The following is a 19202-nucleotide window of genomic DNA, read 5'->3' as shown; positions in this document are numbered from 1 at the left end:
AAGAAGGAATCCAGGGTTGGCTGCTTCAACCTTGATTTCTGGACCTTCCAAAAGTAGTTCATAACATTGTCATTAAACACACTGATGGCCTTTTGCACAGAACCAACATCAGGATGATAATCCTCAGCAAGTTTGGACAGTTTGCTCCAGCAAAAGAACGCATCCTTTAGATCTTTGGCTCGAATGATGTGGCTTTCCTCCTTGTCCTCATCCTCCCGTGACTCCTCAGAAGTTAAGCTCCGCTTCAGTGTCTCGTTTTGTTTTTTGTGAAGCTCAAGCAGCTCCTCAGTGGACAGTTCCTTACTGTGCTCTTCCACCAACTCCTCAACATCATCATCATCCACTTCCAGGCCCATGGAATTGCCCAGAGACACAATTTCATGAACAACAGCCTCTTCTTCTAACTCTTCGAAGCCTTCAAAGTCTCTTTGAAGGACACATTCAGGCCACAATGGCCTCCAAGCAGCACAAAGACACCTCACAGTAACCTCTTTCCAGGCTGAGGTAATTAAAAACACAGCGTCGGCTATATTGAAGTGACTTCCAAAATTCCTTCAAGCTAACATCACTGGAAGAAGTGGACGCAAAACATTTTCTAGACAGTGCCTTTGTGAACAGCTTCTTAAAGTTAGAAATTACCTGTTGATCCATGGGCTGGATGAGAGGTGTTGTGTTGGGTGGCAAGAAGTGCACAGTGATGAAGTTGAACTCCTCTGGCAATTCAACCATCAAATTAGGAGGGTGAGCTGGTGCATTGTCCATCACCAACAAAGCTTTCAGTGGAAGATTATTCTCCCTGAGGTATTCCTGAACACTGGGTCCAAACACCTCAATCACCCACTCAGAGAATAAATTCCTGGTCACCCAAGCCTTTGGGTTTGACCGCCACATAACACCAATCCGGGTCTTCCTAATGTTTTTGAAAGCTCGGGTTTTCTGCATAGTACACAAGGAGTGGCTTTATTTTGCAGTCACCAGAAGCATTAGCACAAAGAAGGAGGGTAAGCCTGTCTTTCATTGGCTTATGGCCAGGGACAGAAGTTTCCTCCTTGGTAATGTATGTATGGCGAGGCATTTTTTTACCAAAAAAGTCCAGTTTCATCACAGTTGAATACCTGCTGAGAAACAGAGCCTCCCTCTTGAATCACATTCAAAAAAATGTCATGGTGTTCCTTAGCTGTTTCCTTATCTGCACTTGCAGCATCACCATGTCTCACAACACTATGTAATTTATTTCTCCTTCTGAAACCAGTAAACCACCCCTTGGTACCCCTAAACACTGGCACATCACTATCACTTGCACTGGGAGTCTTGGCTTTAAGGTCCTCAAACAATTGTCTGGCCTTCTCACAAATTATAGCTTCACTAATGCTATCACCTGCCATTTCTTTCTCCTTTATCCACACTAAGAGTAAATTTTCCGTCTCCTCAATCACATTACACCTTGCTTTGCTATGTCTAGAGATTCCCTTAGCCACTTGCACAGTTTTCAACTCCTCTTTATTCTTTAAAATCGTACATATAGTCGATTTAGCCATCCCATACTCATCACTAAGTTTCGCAATGCCTGTTCCATCCTCACGTTTCTTTATGATTTCTTTCTTAGTTTCAAGAGTTATGAGCTTTCTCACTCGCTTTGGACGATTCATTGTTACAATTGTACACTTGTATAACAAAATATTTGTAGTATAACAAAACATTTATACAAATAACTCTATTTCCACATCAAAAGACAAAATTTCAACAATAACAGTGGTGCACTGGCTACACAATGAGACAAAGATGGCGCTTGACGCTCTTGTTGTGGGTCGCGGTACAACAATATTCATGGGCCAGGCGAAATAGTCCCGTATTCATCCGCGTTCGTTGTAGGAGTTGCATTCGTTATAGCATTCTCAATTTTATAAGTAAAACCGTTCATTATAGGAATATTTGTAGTAGGATCCGTTCGTTATAGCATATCCCACTGTATTGTGGTGGCTGCTGGGAAGGTGATCAGCCCTCCAACCGTCTTGTAGGCACCACCAAGAATCCAAACAAAATAAATTTTATGATTTTGGTGAATTTCCTTGTTATACATATATTGTGATTTTTATGTTTGAAAATTTTTAAAATTTATCAAAATTCCGTGAGGGTGAGTTTTTTGTCCGTATTGCAAATTTTTAGGTCATAATTTCAAAAATTCTGTAAGGGCGAATTTCCATGACCCAGATTTCCGTATCACGTGGGTTGCCTGTACTTTAAAGTTCTTTTTTCACTTCATTTAACCACAAGAGAAAACAGTATAGATATTAATTTACCTGTTGGATTTATACTCTGTGATAATGAATCCAACAATAAATCTAGTCAACAGTGTCACACCTGACAAGTGCTCATGCTGGACTGGAGGCACAACTGTCATCAACTAGGCTGCTCTTAGATGACCGCAACAATAGAGTAACTGACTTGGAAGCCCAGGTATCTGAGCAGAAGGAGACTATTGAGGAGTTGGAACAGAAACTACGGGAAGGAGAAATGGCAAGAAGGAAACTTCATAATCAAGTACAAGAACTAAAGGTATGGTACAGTTTGTTTTCTAGGAGTGATTTCTAATTTTCCATGTTAATCGTAGATTTACTTGTCATGAGGTAGATTTATTTTCATGGTGATTGCCAGGATACCAAGAACTTTATACAGTGGAGATTGCATGGAATTTCCAAGGTATGATAAGGTAAATAGCAATAAATTTCAAAAGATACATTAAAATTTTTGATCATTTCATAAATAAGATGTATCTTGAGCTATAATGGAGGATCACCAAGCTCCAGGCAATAGCAAAAATCCCATTCAGAGGTTGAATTTTTGTGACTTATAAAAAAGCCTTTTTTTTTTAACAGTTTTTGTGATATAGTCCAGAATGCAACGTCTAGCTTTATACCTAGGTATGTTAATGCCTAGCAATAACTCGCCAGGCCAACATTCACGCAATTAAAACATCTAATAATTACTTAATACGTAATATTACGAGGACACGCCGCTACCTGGCATTTAATTGCAATTCCCAAAAACCCCTACCCCACCCTCCATCACACACATTGCTACCGCCATCTCTTGCCCTAGAGCGAGTAGTAAACAAATGTCAACTCTCGAGGGGTGGGATGTCGACGTCACATTCTGGACTATATCACAAAAACTGGTTTTTAGAAAAAACGGCTTTTTGTTCAATCCAGAATGCGACGTCTAGCTTTGATTACCTGAGCAGGAGGTGGAGAGGGAGGTGACATTGCGTATAAGGCTCCGCTAGCTTAGGTCCAGATTATAATTATAAACTGTTTTAGAATATTTTCCAATGTATTAGGAACATTTACCGGAAGGTAAAATGTTAATTTACATACTGTATCCCAGTTAGGATACTCAATTTATTCTGATGAGGAAGAAGGAGGTCCTGGTTGTGAAGATTAACTAGGTGGGGGAGGGGACCCCAGCACTGCCACATGTGAAGCAGCTTCCAGAGACAGATGAAGATAGCTGTTTTGAAAGGTTTTGAAGATTTCCAAAAGCCCACTTCTTTGATCTGACTGAGGTTCATATACCGCAGAAAGGCCACAGACCCTGCATATTTCCTGGTGTCGTGCCAAAAATTTCTTGCCAGGGTCTGCTTTACTCACGAACTGAGATAAATATTTTGTCATTTGACTAGGAAAGAATTTCTCATCATCCTGTGATGAGAATACATAGGGGCCTCGATTAGGGAATCTGGTTAACCATTCGTAAAGATTCCTAACTTTGCACAATATATGAGGAACCCTTGTCTCATCCATTAGCAGTTTTATCCTGATAGGTTAAGCTTGAAAATCCTCCCTTTTATTTTTTCTTAGGATCTCCTTAGGAAAAAGGGTGACATCTTCCTCAGAAGATACCAATAATGATGGATTATTGGAAATTGAAATCAGCTCACTGATTCTCATACCTGTTCTTATTGCTAGAAGGAAGGCTGCCTTCTGGAGCAATCTATCCTTGTTCAGATTTATATTGTAATTAGGCCCCATAAGAAATTTAGTAACTTTATCTAGAGACCAAGGTGGGATATAGGCCGAGGGGGTCCCTGAATGAAAAAGGACGATATGAGCATTTGATAAATTCTTTGGTTCAAAGTAATTTTAAAACCCTTTGCCAGAGGGTCAACCAATGCTGATTTATAAGATGCAATTGTCGATTCTTGAAGGCCTTTAACCCTTATCAGAATATCTAAAAATTCTAACACCACTGTTTCCGACCATGTGATTGGAGTCGTTAACCTGATAAATTGTTGAAAAAATTTCCAAGCTTTATCAAATTGCTTAGAAGTTTGGGGATTATGACCTGCTATCACTTGGTTAACTATATCGAAAGTACCCGACAATCTATTTAAACATCTTTTGAGAAACTCCAAGCGTGAAGTGCCAAGGATATCTCGAACTGAGGGTGCAGCACCTGGTCAAGACATCCTTGCTGCAATTATAGTGTACAGTGGGGTATGCTATAACGAATCTAATTGGTTCTAGAACCTTGTTCGTTATAGGATTAATCCGTTCCAGGCCCCCAAATACAACCACTTAACACTGAAAAATATACAGTAGTACCCCAATTTACGTGGCCAATTGAACCCATGGGGTACCGCGGAAAGTGAAAACCGCGTAAAGTGAACAACAGAACATATGGGATTAATTCCAATAGAGATTGGCCCGACCCCCCAAACTCCACTTTTTCAGACACAATACCTACGTTGTAGTAAAAATTACATCTTAATTTTATGATGGTATGCGCACACAATTAATAATTAAGAGAAATATCAATACAGTCAACCCTCGTTAATTCGGACCCCTTTAATCCGGATTTCGGATAAATCGGACGAAATCTGAACTGTCCATATCAAATTTCTGGTTCTGGGATTGTCCCAGTTGCAATTGTTGTTGCAATTTCAAATTCTGTGTCACTACTAAGAAATAACAAAGTCCCTGGTGCACTCTAAGATTAAAAGAAAATGGACGACTCAGGAGTGCTGAAGTGAGAGAAAACAGACTCCTATGATGGGGCATTCAAATAAAGTGACATGGCTACATGTTTTGTGGACTAGCCACTGTACAGTATCCTTTTCATCACTTTGTAATAAACCTCGTTATGCCTATGTGTTTCTGATAATTACCATAACATTATATATTTATATATTTAGTGGTTGTACAAACACAAGGCCTCACACATGCCATTCAGACTGACAGACTTGACAGGTTTTACCAACCATAAAGACAGTTGAAGCTTTAAACATCACTCACAATGGATCTTGAATATTCCAACTGTAATCAGACATACCTAAGTTGCCTCAACAATTGCAACCCCAGTTGCAATATCAAATTCTGTGTCACTACTAAGATATAACAGTCTCTGGTGCACTCTAAGATTAAGAGAAAACAGACGACTCAGGAGTGCTGAAGTGAGAGAAAACGGACTCCTATGACGGGGCACTCAAATGAATATACACATAGCTGTATAATGCAATATTAACCCCTAAATCGGTTAATTCGGACAATCGGCTAAAATGGACACCCTTCCCCCCCTATTAGTCCATTTTAACGAGGGTCGACTGTAATATTAGTTTTTTTAACACTTGTATTAGTAGAAAAGATGGCTGGGCACACAGGGATGGGGGGTTGGTTCCGAGGCAGAGGGCAGATTATTGGCCCTCACCTGTATCAATTGTATCACTATCCACCACATAGGCTTGCAGGGCCTCTTTGTCAAATCCCTCAAAGTCCATATAAGCCCATTTCCTCACTATCACTGACTTAGGCCGGCTGTGGTGGGTGGCGAGTGAAGAACTCGGTAATGTTTTGATGACTGGGTGACCTTGTGCGCATCCTGCCCGCGCTGCTTCCAGCGTATATGAGTAGATGCACCGCGGAAAATGAAAGTTCGGTTCTGGCGAGGCACCGCGTAAATGAGAAATCGCGGAAAGTGAAACCGCGTAAAGCGGGGTAATACTGTAATATAAAATTGTAAAAATTGTAAAAAAGTGCATAAATATGCATGTAAACCCCAGAAATAAAGAATATCATTAATACTAGTAATAAAAAAGACAATAAATTAGTAAAAAAAAAAAAATCGTTGTAGGAGTTTCGTTCGTTATAGCATTCTCAATTTTCTAGGTAAAACCGTTCGTTATAGGAATATTCGTAGTAGAATCCATTCGTTATAGCATACCCCACTGTATGTGGGCACCAGTCCAACAGATACAGTCACCAAGGTTGTAGGATCTAATATGGTGCAATTATGAGGACCTGACCTTTGAAGGATCTGAGTTTGTGAACCACTTTGGGCATCATTTTCACAGGTGGGAACAGATAAATTGAATTCCAATGGTTCCAATCTATGAGTAGAGCATTTCCTAAAAGATTCAATCGTTCCAAGATGCATAAATTGGCATCTTGTGATTGTTTTGTGAGGCAAAGAGATCTATTTGTGGAGTCCCAAACCTCCTCACTAGACTCTTGAACTTCGATATCTTTAGGGACCATTCTTTTTCCGTCGATACTGGCCTGAGACGGGACAACGCATCTGCCCAATTGTTTTGTACTCCTGGTATGCGAGTTGCTTTGAGGTAGTGTTTGTGTTACACAAACTTTGATTTTTTTATTTTATTTTTTCATGTAATAGTTTTAGAAGAGGCCAAGATCTGGTTGAGCCTTGATGATTGAGACAAAACACTGCCGCTCTCTTGTCCATGGCAAACAGAATCATCATGTTTTTGAAATTTGTGTTTGCCAACAAAAAGAATAGGACTACTGCTAATTCTTTTGTATTTGTGTGTTTGTCCCAAAGGGAGTTGCTCCACTTCCCTTGACGGAACTCACCTTTTGAGGAATGGTATCCCCATCCTATTTCAGACGCGTCCGTACAAACGACCAAGTCTGTTTGAGGGGGGAACCCAGTGATATGAACCGATTTGATTATCCAAATTTGTCCACCATGACAGATGATTCTTGGTCTGAATAGGGAGAGAAGAAGCAATATGTCTGTTTCTGTAAAACAGTTTTGACCCCAGATGAGTTAATTGCTTCTTCCTTATCGTACCCAAAGGAACTGCTATGGTGGCAATATTCAACAGACCCAGTAATTTTTTTTTTTTTTTTTTATTTATTTATTTATATATTTATTTATTTTTTATTTTTTATTTTTTTAATCGTGCCAAGAAACCTCTTACTTTACACAGAAGGCTTGTATTTGGTTTATCATATCTGTTACTTTTGCTTCTGGTAGACTGGCTGACTGCTGAATGGTATCCCAATGGAGACCTAACAAATCCAATTTTTGACATGGTATGAGATTTGATTTGACCTGGTTTATCTTTAATCCGAGGTTTTGAAATAGTACAGCTACTCCTCGACGTACGACATACTCGACCTCCAACCACCCGGACGTATGGCCGCCTCGGTCATACCAAAATTTTGTCAAATTACGTATTTTCGAGTCCCAACGTTAGTGATTGTGTTGTACTGACAAAATTTTTTTTTGTAATTCACTTTAAAATGACTGGCAAGCCTAAAAGTGAGAGTTTTGTGGTGCTGAGAAGAAAAAGACACCCATTTTAGATTTCCTATGTACTGTATTATTTAAGCATTTTCGACTTATGACCTGAATTTGGGTCCCTAACCCCGTCGTAAGTCGAGGAGCAGCTCTACTAGTGTACATTGGGTCCCCCTTTGACAATCTTCGAAAGAGTTTCCCACGATCAGCCAATCGTCTAGATAAGCAAAAGTTCTTATGCCTTCCTTCGCATGGATCTCTCTAGGGATGTTTGCCAGTTTTGTAAACACTTTTGGTGCAATTGTTAGGCCGAATGATATCACTGTGAATTTATAACTTACATCCCCCACTGCAAACACTAGAAACCTCCTGTACCTGTGAGCAAGAGGCACTTGATAACAGGCATCTTAAAACTTGTTTTGTTAATGAACTTGTTCAGGACGGAAAGATCTAAAATCAACTTGAATTTGTCACTGCATTTCTTGGGGACTGGGAATAGGCGAGACATGAAACATCTCTCTGACTGCAACAGTTCTATCACACCTCTTCTTAACACTTGAATTACAAAATCTGTGAGTAAGGGGGTTGATTTTTAACCCTTTTTGGAAACACTAGCGGAGGGCGCCTCAACCAAGTCCATGTGAGGCCCTCTTTGATTGTCTTGTAAGCCCATATGTAAGAAGTCCACCTGTTTTCCCAACCCCCTAGACGATCCAGCTGTCTGGCTTCATTGGGAGGGAGTTGTCGCTATTGTGGTGGAATAAGGTCTCCTTCCACTTCTCAACAACGGCTACCCTTACTGCGTTTTTAAATGTTTCCTCCTCTAAAGTTTCCTCTAGGTCAGGGGTGGGCAAAGTGCGGCCCGCGAGCCACATTTGGCCCGCCAAGTTGTTTCTGTGGCCCGCCACTGCATTTGGCAATCAGAAAAAAAAAATTCTTATTAATTACAGAAAGGACAATTTTGGAAGTTGGGTGGACATAGCAGCAATACTGGCTCGTCGCTGTTAACCTGTGGCCCGCGAAGTGTGCCACCATTCATGAAGTGGCCCTCCATCAAAAATAATTGCCCACCCCTGCTCTAGGTTGATAACTGAACCTAGCAGCTGGTCCTGTTCCCCCTGTTAGACCTCCCTCTTTTGAATTTCCTAAAGGTCTTAAGACTCAACAGCTGATCTATACTTTACTAATGTTTGTTCATATAACAAGGCAGGAGAAAGAGGGGAAGAACGTAGCAATAAATAAGCACTACCACTTGAAGCATTATTAGTGGCTTGCTTCTTTAGCTGGACCTTTAGTTTTAGGGCCTTCAACAACATTTCCATCAATGAGTTGTACAAGGAATATGGAATCCCTTGTATAGCAGCAGCAAAACATGTGTCTACTTCTGAACTGTCCTCATAGTCCAGAACAAACTTAGTCAATAACTGACACATCATAATTGCAGACCAAATATCCGTTGCCAACTTCCTAAATTTGAACTCTTCAGGCAACAGTGCAGAAGTAACTGGTTTCAAATTTATTTCATAACTTATATCAGCATATTTTGGAGACGACAAATACTGCGAAAGATCATATAAGGAACTCTTTTTGTCATGAAAATGGAACTTCAAAAAACTCAACTTTTTTAGCATTCCTATCTGTGGGAATGAATGTTAAGTCTTTCAATATATTAGCCCAGACTTCATCTATTTCAGAGATCATTTTGGGGCAAATATCAGGCCAAAAAATTGTAGTATCACCTTCTAAGAACAATGAATGATGACCGACAGTTGCTTGGCCTTCCTGTCTCTTTGTAAGTGCTGATAGCTCAGGAAGTTTAGAAACATTTTCATAAAATACCTTGAATCAGGAATCACAGTCTCAGATGTGGTGGAAAACAAAGACGACTTAGATCTTACCAATGTTACCGAAGGCCTGTTTGGATCATCCTTACACTCATTGTTATCCATCAGCTGCATGGCAGTCAACTGCAGTTGCTATGAATTATGCAAGCCAAATGAGGATCTAACTTGGTAATCCAAGTGGCTCTACATCCTTGATAATTGCATGTAGTACGGTCCCCTTGGGTCCTGGGTGAAACTACTACTGAATTCACATCCTCTACTGACGGACATTTCCTTGTATGTAGTGTATGAGCTGAACTTTCCAGTCCTTGTAGCTCCTCACTCAACATTAGATCCCCAGGGACAGTATCATGGTCTCCTCCATCATCTAGCAGTCCAGACAACTGTCCTTCATCCTCCAGTTGCACGTCACTCATCTAAACTAGGAGGAACACTATGAGTCACATGCATCATCATCATAATAATACAAGGCAGATTACATTGTCTCCCAAACATAATCAATATGACTCTTAACTGATGTTTTAGTAAGTTATTTAATTAATATCTCTTATTGTTATATAAGTCACCAGTGTGACAATCATAAACAACTAACTAACTCATTATATCATACACCTCTCCCTTCTCTTATCTCATTTATCCCTCAGCTCAATGAACTTTGTTTCTTAATCAAACTAACTTCATTTAGAGCATTTATATATTGAGGGATCATCAAGTTCTCTATTTGTTGCCAATCAGGGTGCACAGAACGCTTCAATTAATTAGCTTGAGTGAAAATGCTTCAGTGAGCATCGTCACCCAGAAGGGTTGACAGTGCTTAGCTGCTACCATAGCGCTCCATTGGCTAACATCGTTCGCCATTACTATAACAAGATGTATTGGGTTGAGAATTCCACCCTGAATGGTTCTCATATACAGTAATCCATACTGAGGATACAAGGTCCATCCCAACATAACTCTAGATTGCTAGTAAGACCGGAAGGTCAGTGTCCAGAAGGATCACTAAGGCTAGCAGCCTCGCTAAAGTTTGCCTGTAAAGGCTGAACCCACTACTGAGGACATGAATAAAATAGAGTTATGAAGAGAAAAACTTATTTCTGGCCTGCATGCTGAGAGAAATTAGAAAACCCAGGGCGGAAGCCCAAAAAATTTTGTGAACAAACATGAGAAGAGAGAGAGAGAGAGATGGCCACATATATCATGGTATTCATAATAGTACGTGTATAATTGGGACAAAGTAAATTTGATATATATATATATATATATATATATATATATATATATACAGTGACCCCTCGTTTAACGAACACCTCGGTTAACGTAATTTCGATTAACGAACTGCCTTCCATAAGGATCTTCAATTCGTTTAACGAAAAAAATTTCGCTTAACGAACTTCTTACGAACCGACCTCAACATGTTTTCGCTTGCACTGACCGGGCAACCAGCTTTAGTATCAGTCCGCCAATACATTAATCGGTTCTAGGGCTTAAATTCCTTACTATTTTTGTAAATATCAAGAAGTTTATACTATTCAATTATTTTAAAAGTTTAATATTAACTTTTTTAGTCATTTTAACAATTATTGAACATAATTGAAGGTAAAGTGACTAGTTTAATGCGCGGCATCCAGCCTCTTAACACAGCAAACAGGCGTCAGTCTCTCTCTGTTTTCACTGGAGGTAACATCTTGCTTGAGACTCTCTTCAACTAAACGCTTTTTTTCTGTGTTTCCAAGCAAATTATTGGTCATTTTGAAAATTATTTTACATATTGACAATATATAGTGCAGTGCAGTGTTATTTTAAAGAAAATATTCTTTATTTACAGCTAGTTTAACTTTGAAAAATACGTGTTGCCATTGTTTGAATCCAGCATGGGGCCTAAGAGATCAAGAAAAGTGATTTCAATCCAAATGAAGCAGGAAATAATAAAAAAACACGAACAAGGTATTAAATCAAATGCGCTATGCAAAGAATATGGCATGTCGGCATCAACTGTGTCGACAATTCTTGCACAAAAAGACAAATTTAAGGAAGTGAACGTGAGAGACAAATCTACAAGAGTGTTTAAAAGTAGATCCCTAATCGTAGAAACTGAGAGGTTACTTATCATCTGGATTAGGGAAAAACAGATGAAAGGTGATTCAGTTTCTGGTGATTTCATTTGTGAAAGAGCCAGGGAGATTTATGAACATTTAAAGACAGATCAACCTAGTTCTTCAGGAACAGAATTTGAAGATTTTCGGGCTAGCAAAGGCTGGTTCAAAAAATAAGAAAAGAAGTGACATTTTAAGTGTTGTTAGGCATGGTGAAGCTGCTAGTGCTGATAAAGAAGGGGCAGCAAAGTTTTTAATTGAATTTAAAAAACTGATGGAAGAAGAAAATTATCTTCCACAGCAAGTTTTCAATGTTGACGAAACTGGGCTGTTCTGGAAAAAGATGCCCAAAAGAACATTCATCACCAAGGATGAAGCCTCTTTACCTGGGCATAAACCCATGAAAGACCGTCTCACTCTATTGCTTGGTGCCAATGCTTCAGGGGATTTCCGACTGAAGCCTATGCTTGTCTACCACTCTGAAAACCCCAGGGTGTTCAAGCAACAGAAAGTGGTAAGAACAATGCTTGGAGTTTATTGGAAGTCCAACCGTAAGGCATGGGTGACAAGACAGTTCTTTAATGAATGGGCTATTGATGTGTTTTGCCCCTCTGTCAAGAGCTACCTAACCACCAATAAACTTCCTTTAAAGGCTCTTCTCCTCATGGATAATGCTCCTGGTCATGACCCTGACCTTGCCAGAAATTTGGAGTATAAATTTGACTTTGTGAAAGTGTTGTTTTTGCCTCCAAACACTACATCACTCATACAGCCAATGGACCAGAATGTGATCAGCAACTTCAAGAAGTTGTACATGAAGAAAATGTTTAGGAGGTGTCATCAGGCAACTTCCATTGATCCTGAACTAACACTGAAACAGTTCTGGAAGACACAATTCAACGTCCTGGAGGCTGTAAAATTGATTGTGTCATCATGGCAAGAAGTCTCCAATAGAACCCTCAATTCTTCATGGAAAGCACTGTGGCCATCAGTAGTCCATGATTTTGAGGGATTTGAGGATGACACAGAGTTGGACCAGGAGATTGTGTCCATTGGTCAGTCATTGGGTCTTGAAGTGGAGGAGAAGGATGTGGAAGAGCTTGTGATGTCTCATGAGGAGGAACTTACTCCTAATGACTTGAAGGAACTGGATGAGATGTTACGGGTAGAGGCTGACAGTGGTGAGGAGGAAATTGAAAGTGATGACCATATGTCAGCTACACAGTTGAAAGATGTGATTTACCACTGGGAGAAGTTCAGGGAACTGGCTTCAAAGCACCCAGAAGTGGAAAAAACTGAACTAGCTTTGTGTCATGTTGAGGACTCAGTGGTCTCCTTCTTTAAACATAAGTTAATGGTGAGGAGGACAGATGCCCCACAGACCACAATTGACACTTTCTTCAGTAAAAGGCAGAGGGAACAAGATGCTAGCCCTCAGCCTTCCACTTCAAGAAGGAGAGAGGATGTTCATGGTGGAGAATCTGTCAGTCCAGAGGTTCCTGACATTTTCATGGAAGGTGACTCACCTTCCAAGAAGCAGTAAAATGCTTCTCCTCCACCTTTCCTTCTCTTCTCCCTTCTCCTCCTGCACCTCCCACTTCAAATGCACATCATCACCATCATCCAGGAGCCTTCTACATACACACCTCAAAGTAAGTAAATTTTTCCATTTTTGTTGAAGTTAGGAAATTTTCGGTGAGCTGGAACCAATTACCCAAAAACCCATTGAAACAATGGTTTCGGTTAACGAACGTTTCGGTTAACGAACGACCTTCTGGAACGGATTGAGTTCGTTAACCGAGGGGCCACTGTATATGTATATGTATATATATATGTATATGTATATATATATATATATATATATATATATATATATATATATATATATATATATATATATATATATATATATATATATATATATATATATATATATATATATATATATATATATATATAGGTACTGTATATTCTTTCAGTGAAGACGAGCCCGGAAGGGTGAAAAAAAACGTCATTCACTAAGTGACTTGAAAGCAGAGGATATTAGGCACTAACGATCTATCGTCTTCATAATAGAAGACGAGCTGTGGTCGCCATGCTGACCAGACTGTATAAGAAATTGTCCCAATCACAATATCTGAGAGACATAAACAAAATAAAAGTCACTCGATATCCTCACCGTTCTAAGATGTATAAATACCCAATATAAAATCCTCGTGGCATTTAGTATTTCAGCTATTGCAACAAAAATTAGCGGAGCCTTCTTTGTGTGTATTTACAGCTGATTTGCCAGGGAAGAAGATGATGGCAGCAATGCGTGTGGTGGAGGGTGCGGGAGGGGGTTTGAAAATTGCAATTAAATGCCAGGTAGCGACGTGTCCTCTTCATATTACGTATTAAGTAATTATTAGATTTTTTAAATGCCTGTATGTTGGCCTGGCGAGTTATTGCTAGGCATTAACATACCTAGGTATAAAGCTAGACGTCGCATTCTGGATTGAACAAAAAGATACATTACAAAAAATAATCGGTTTTTGTCTTCTAGGAAGTAAATGCGAAATAAAAGGTTTTAATAAACAAATTCCTAGAAATTTGCACAGGTATCAATATCTATGTATTTGAAATAGGTTCCGTTCCTGGAAAACAAAAACATTCATCAATCTAAATTTTGTAGATTGAATTAGATTTTTTTCTGATTTCCATTATACTGTATACAGGTACACCACCGATTTTCTGGGAACTGATGGTTCAGCACCTCCTTTAGTCTGGACAAAATTATGAGGGGGCACTTAACTTCCCTCCTCCCTCCCAGCCGGGGTGAAGCTAGTTTAAGGCTTAAAGTTTTTATCTTATAAAATGTAGCTGACTAGACTTTGCAGAATATAAATTGCATTACTGGAACCCTTGTAAGATAATGATTAATTTGAGTATAAACATCATATAGTTTGTACAAGAGATAAAAAATTTAGTCTAGTGTAGTACATTTGAGTTCAAGTTTTTCAACTCATATTCTTGGGAAGATATATGTAACTTTATTCATTTATTTTTACCCATTTACATGCACACACCATCCTAAATACTGTATATACTATTGTATTGTGAATAAAGTAAAATAAATAATTGTCCTCAGGGTGAACCTGTACTCAAATGTACTAAGTTAATTGCTAAAAAAAGTCTAGTGCAAACTATAGGATGTTTGTACTTAAATTAATCACTATCTTACAAGAATTACAGCAATTTGGCAATTTATATACTGCCAAGTCAATTCAGTGACATTTTTATAAGGGGAAACTTAGACCCCCTCTATTTGATAATTATGCACTTTGTTATCTCCCCTCCCTGACAGCTGTCAACACCTATTAAAAAATAAAAGGAACCCCCCCCCCCCTCCCCCCTTACTCCCAGCCTGGGTGAAGGTGGTTTTAGGCTTAAAGTTTTTATCTTTAAAATGTAACTGACTAGACTTAGCAGAATATAACTTCATTGCTGGAATCCTTGTAATATAATGATTAATTTAAGTGTAAACATCACATAGTTTGCACAAGAGATAGAAATTTTAGTCTAGTGTAGTACATTTGAGTACAAAGTGTGTACAGTAATGTTGCTCAAATACGGCTTTTTCACATTTAATATTTGTTTAATTTAAGTTTCTAGCAGCCCATGGTGCTTTAGGGACACGGAGGTGTATAATTAGTGGGTCAGAGGTGTATTGTTGAATTATTATTACCTGACCTAGGTTGGTCCAGCAAAATGGATAATTATGCGATGAACCAAGGGTGCCGGAAAATCAGTGGTGGACCTGTAATTGGATATACATTTCTACAAAATTAATCTGCTCCAATCTTACTTATGATTATATTAAATACATTTTTAGGCACATGTTTAATGGGAAACAGGATTGTTTTTATGAAATAATAATATGATGGGCACATACCAAGTTTCATCATTAGTGTCTTATGGCCATTTTCCTTGCTTGTGTGGTAACCTGATGGCAGCTGTTGGGTAAAAACAGAACTGGATCCCCCCATTCATTCTACATCACAAACCTAGGGTATCAACTCAAGAAATGCGACATTAATTTATATTGTTCAATTGAGAATTAATTTATAGTGTGTAGCCTTTGAATTCTAATTACGATATATCTTAATATTATAATTAACCAAAATAAATCACCGTAATAGTAAAAATATGAAAATAAAAATTAGGTTTCATTTTTCGCATTTTTCATTTACTGTACATGACCATTTACACGATGACAGAAATCAAGAGGTTAATGTAAAGAATTAATATTATTTGTTTTGTTTTTAAGTAAATTTGAAAGTGGAATATGGGAAGTAAAATGTTGTTTTGCCTTCAATATACTGTTTTGATATTACTGAATCTTATACAGTAAATGATATTTCCTGTACTGTATTCTGATTCTTTTATTGCCTAGGTTCTGAGTGACAGCGCTTTACACTGTTCACTTGTTTATTGTGTTGACGGTGAGATGTTTGGGTAAGGAGAGAATATTGCTGCTAAATACCCGGTAAGGGTAACCATCTTATCTGTCATTGTAATTGTTAGCTAGAGCTGAATAGATGCCCCAGTCACATAAGAAGCTAAGTAACGTGTACCAACAGAGAAAAATTGTAGGCTTTTCAGTTTTGGGCCCTGAAGATGCATGGATTTCAACCCCTTTAATGTATTACTGTTGAATATTAGAGGTCAGGGCTCATGAATGGGGAGTTGGTATACAATTTCTAACTCGCAACTCATTAATCCAGAATCGTGAATGTCTAGGGCTGACTTTACATCTGTTACAGCAGTAAAAATAAATGAATGACAAACTAGTAAAAGGAAAGTCATTGTATATTTGCTTTTGATTCTTGGCTACCCTGAGTTATTGTTGCTATAATTATTATTATTATTAATAGTATTTATTTACTTATTTTTTATTTTTATTTTTTAACCTTGCTGGGAGATGCTGTAAGGAAAGAATAAGGCATTAGTGATGATAATGTTGTCTAAACTCCACGTACACCAATTTTTACCAACAGGTGAAGTTATAGAACTACGGTAATTTTTATGATATACTGTAATGTATAACAGATGCTGAGCAATACTGAATTTTGCTTTTGCATTTTCAATATATTTTTATGTTTCACATGATTAACAAGTTTATAAGAGTGAGATTCTACAATTTAGTTGTGCGGCAAGTAAATGTTAGTCCATTGTACGGTATCCTCATTCAGTTAAATTAGTGATTTTAGTTTTACTGTTACACTGCAGTTAAAAAAAAATTAACCCTGTTATTGTGTATTTATAGATGTATGATAACAAAAGCATTTGAGAATTCAGGGAGCAGCGGTTTTGGTATTTTTATAATTATTATCTTCCACAGGGCAATATTCGTGTGTTTTGTAGGGTTCGCCCCCTAATAGGTGATGAGATAAAACACAATGGAGACAGTGACTTTATCCATCATCTTAATGTCACTGATGAACAAACTCTTGAGGTTTACAAGTCTGGAGGTGAGTTTGATTTCTTTTTAATTACTAATCCCCCTATTTGTATTAAGTACTGTAATTTACTATTTTTTGGGAGGAGGGGGGGGGGGCTATCACCCCTAAACCTGATAATTTTTATATATAAGATGACTTGTCTAGGCGTCTGTTTTCCTTGTACAGTAAGCCCATTATAATTGACCTATATGGGGGGAGGGGTGGGTTGGAAATGCCGATAAGTCAGATATTCGAGGTACTGTATGCACTTAAGATAATTACTTGAGTTAGGTAATAATCACATGTGAGAATACGGGGTACAAATACAGAGGGTATATGTATACAGTAAAGCCTCCGATAAAGACGGTTCTACTAATGAGAAAAGTTAAGGCTCATAGTATCGAGGATCAAGTCGTAACAGAGACTGGCTTGGCGTTGCTTGGGGATGCTGTGACGTTCCGTGAGTGAGGGCAGCGCGCCGAGCCGAGAGAGTGTAGCACGGCCAGACAAGAGTGGGTGATGCGCCGTAGAAAGTACAGGCAGTTCTGCTATAACTCTCTAGTTGTGTTCTTGTAAAACCTCGCGTTGTAGAAATTCGCGCAATAGAAATAACAGGGCTTATGGAGAAAATAGGGTTAGGTGCAGATTACGCAAAATTGAAAACAATTTAGTAGTTAGCCTAACACAAAGGATAGCACAGTCTAAATAAATGTTACATTCATATCTAATAATGAAATCATACAGTAAATGTAACACTTTACCTTTGAAAAATATGAATATAACTTGATGGGGGAGAAGGTTGATTTTGAGGTTGAGGAGTCATGCAGACAGGAGTTGAGAGTTGTCATCATCATCATCAGGTGCAGTTTTGGTTGCATGGTTGGGATGAAAAAAACATCTAATTCCAGAAGTGGATGGCGGGGTTCAGTGTCTTCAGTCTGCTTCTTGGGGGTTGACTTAAAAAAGTCGTTTAATGTTTGCTGCTTTGCCGTCTTTCTTCTTTCACAAAGAAGCTGTTCATAAGGTGCCAAAAAAGATTTAACACCACGAACTGCAATCCTGCTTCGTTCTGCATATTCACAGTTAATACCACAAAATTGGAGAAATAGTAAGCAAAAATCACTGAGGACGCTTCAAAACAACCCACGTGTTTCAACTGATCGTCTGATGGAAACAGAGAGCGCGGGTGTAAAATGCTATTAGTCCGCACTGCGAAACATTATTATTAATTTTTTTTTCATACAGTATTTATGGGAACAGCTAAATTTGCAAAAATAAAGAATGAAATTTATAGAGTCCCTAGCAAATAACACTTCACAAACAAAACACATGAATCAATTGAACATGTGATGTCAAACGTGAACTGTAAACACTGCGTTCGAGTGGAATCGCGTTACAGCCAACACGCGTTCGCGTTTTACAAATATCGTTCTTCTATTCATCAATCGTGTCATAGCCAATTCGCATTGACAAATCACGCGTTGTAGCAGAAATGACTGTAGTCCGTGACGACTCAAAAGGAGGTAGTATCGGATCACCAGGACGTTAAACAAATTTTTGTTCTCTAAAGTTCAGCGACATACTACTGAAACAACGTTAAGCCGGACGACGTTAAACAAGTACTTACTATACAATCACAATATTCTCTGACTGTAGATAATTTTATAGTCTTATTTTCTATCTTCCTTATTTTCTTCAACTTCAGCATCAAGTAATGCAACACTTTCTGCCTGGATCACCCTCAACAGCTTCAAGTCATTCTTCAACATATTTTTGAGTCACTTCAGTCTCACCTCCAGCTACTTGAGCTTCTAACGCTACGTTGCCACGTTTAACAGCTGCTTACACGTTAAACAGCTGACCAGACCCGTCCCACGGGGGGTGGGTTGGTTAAACGAGGGTTTATTGAACTGCATTACCCCTAATGTCTGCCGTAATTGATGTGCTAATGATCATTATGAGGGTTTCTTGGTTGAACAATTATTTTTTAGAGAGTAGGAGGTCAAATAAGAGCTGCCATTTTCATTTCATGTCAATCCACAAGCTTAAAATTAATTTCTTTGCTAACAGTTCAAGAGAACAGACACTTTAGACTGGCTCTCCCATGCATTTCTCGTGTTTTACAAAAGCTAAGTGTCAGTCCCGTTTTAGAGACTCGGTGATAGTTAACTACAGTTGATTTCAGATTTAGGCATTATTGTAATAATCTACAATTTATTATCATGTTTTAAATAACAAAAAGC

At 38.5% G+C, this 19202-nt stretch overlaps 1 protein-coding gene across 4 annotated transcripts in view; it reads left to right on the top strand.

Annotated features, from left to right (window-relative positions):
• LOC121880046 (kinesin-like protein KIFC1) overlaps positions 1 to 19202 on the top strand; it is a 141763-nt gene that overhangs the window by 96860 nt on the left and 25701 nt on the right. For all 4 annotated transcript variants that reach the window (XM_042387045.1, XM_042387048.1, XM_042387049.1 and 1 more), the window contains 2 exons: positions 2347 to 2556; positions 16860 to 16989. In XM_042387045.1, coding sequence (XP_042242979.1) covers positions 2347 to 2556; positions 16860 to 16989 — 340 coding nt within the window. The remainder of the gene's footprint in view (positions 1 to 2346; positions 2557 to 16859; positions 16990 to 19202) is intronic.

Source organism: Homarus americanus, unplaced genomic scaffold, assembly GCF_018991925.1.
Source record: "Homarus americanus isolate GMGI-L3 unplaced genomic scaffold, GMGI_Hamer_2.0 scaffold30108, whole genome shotgun sequence".
In the NCBI taxonomy this organism is placed as follows: domain Eukaryota; kingdom Metazoa; phylum Arthropoda; class Malacostraca; order Decapoda; family Nephropidae; genus Homarus; species Homarus americanus.
Note: the sequence above shows the minus strand (reverse complement) of the source record. Positions and strands in the feature narration are given on the sequence as shown.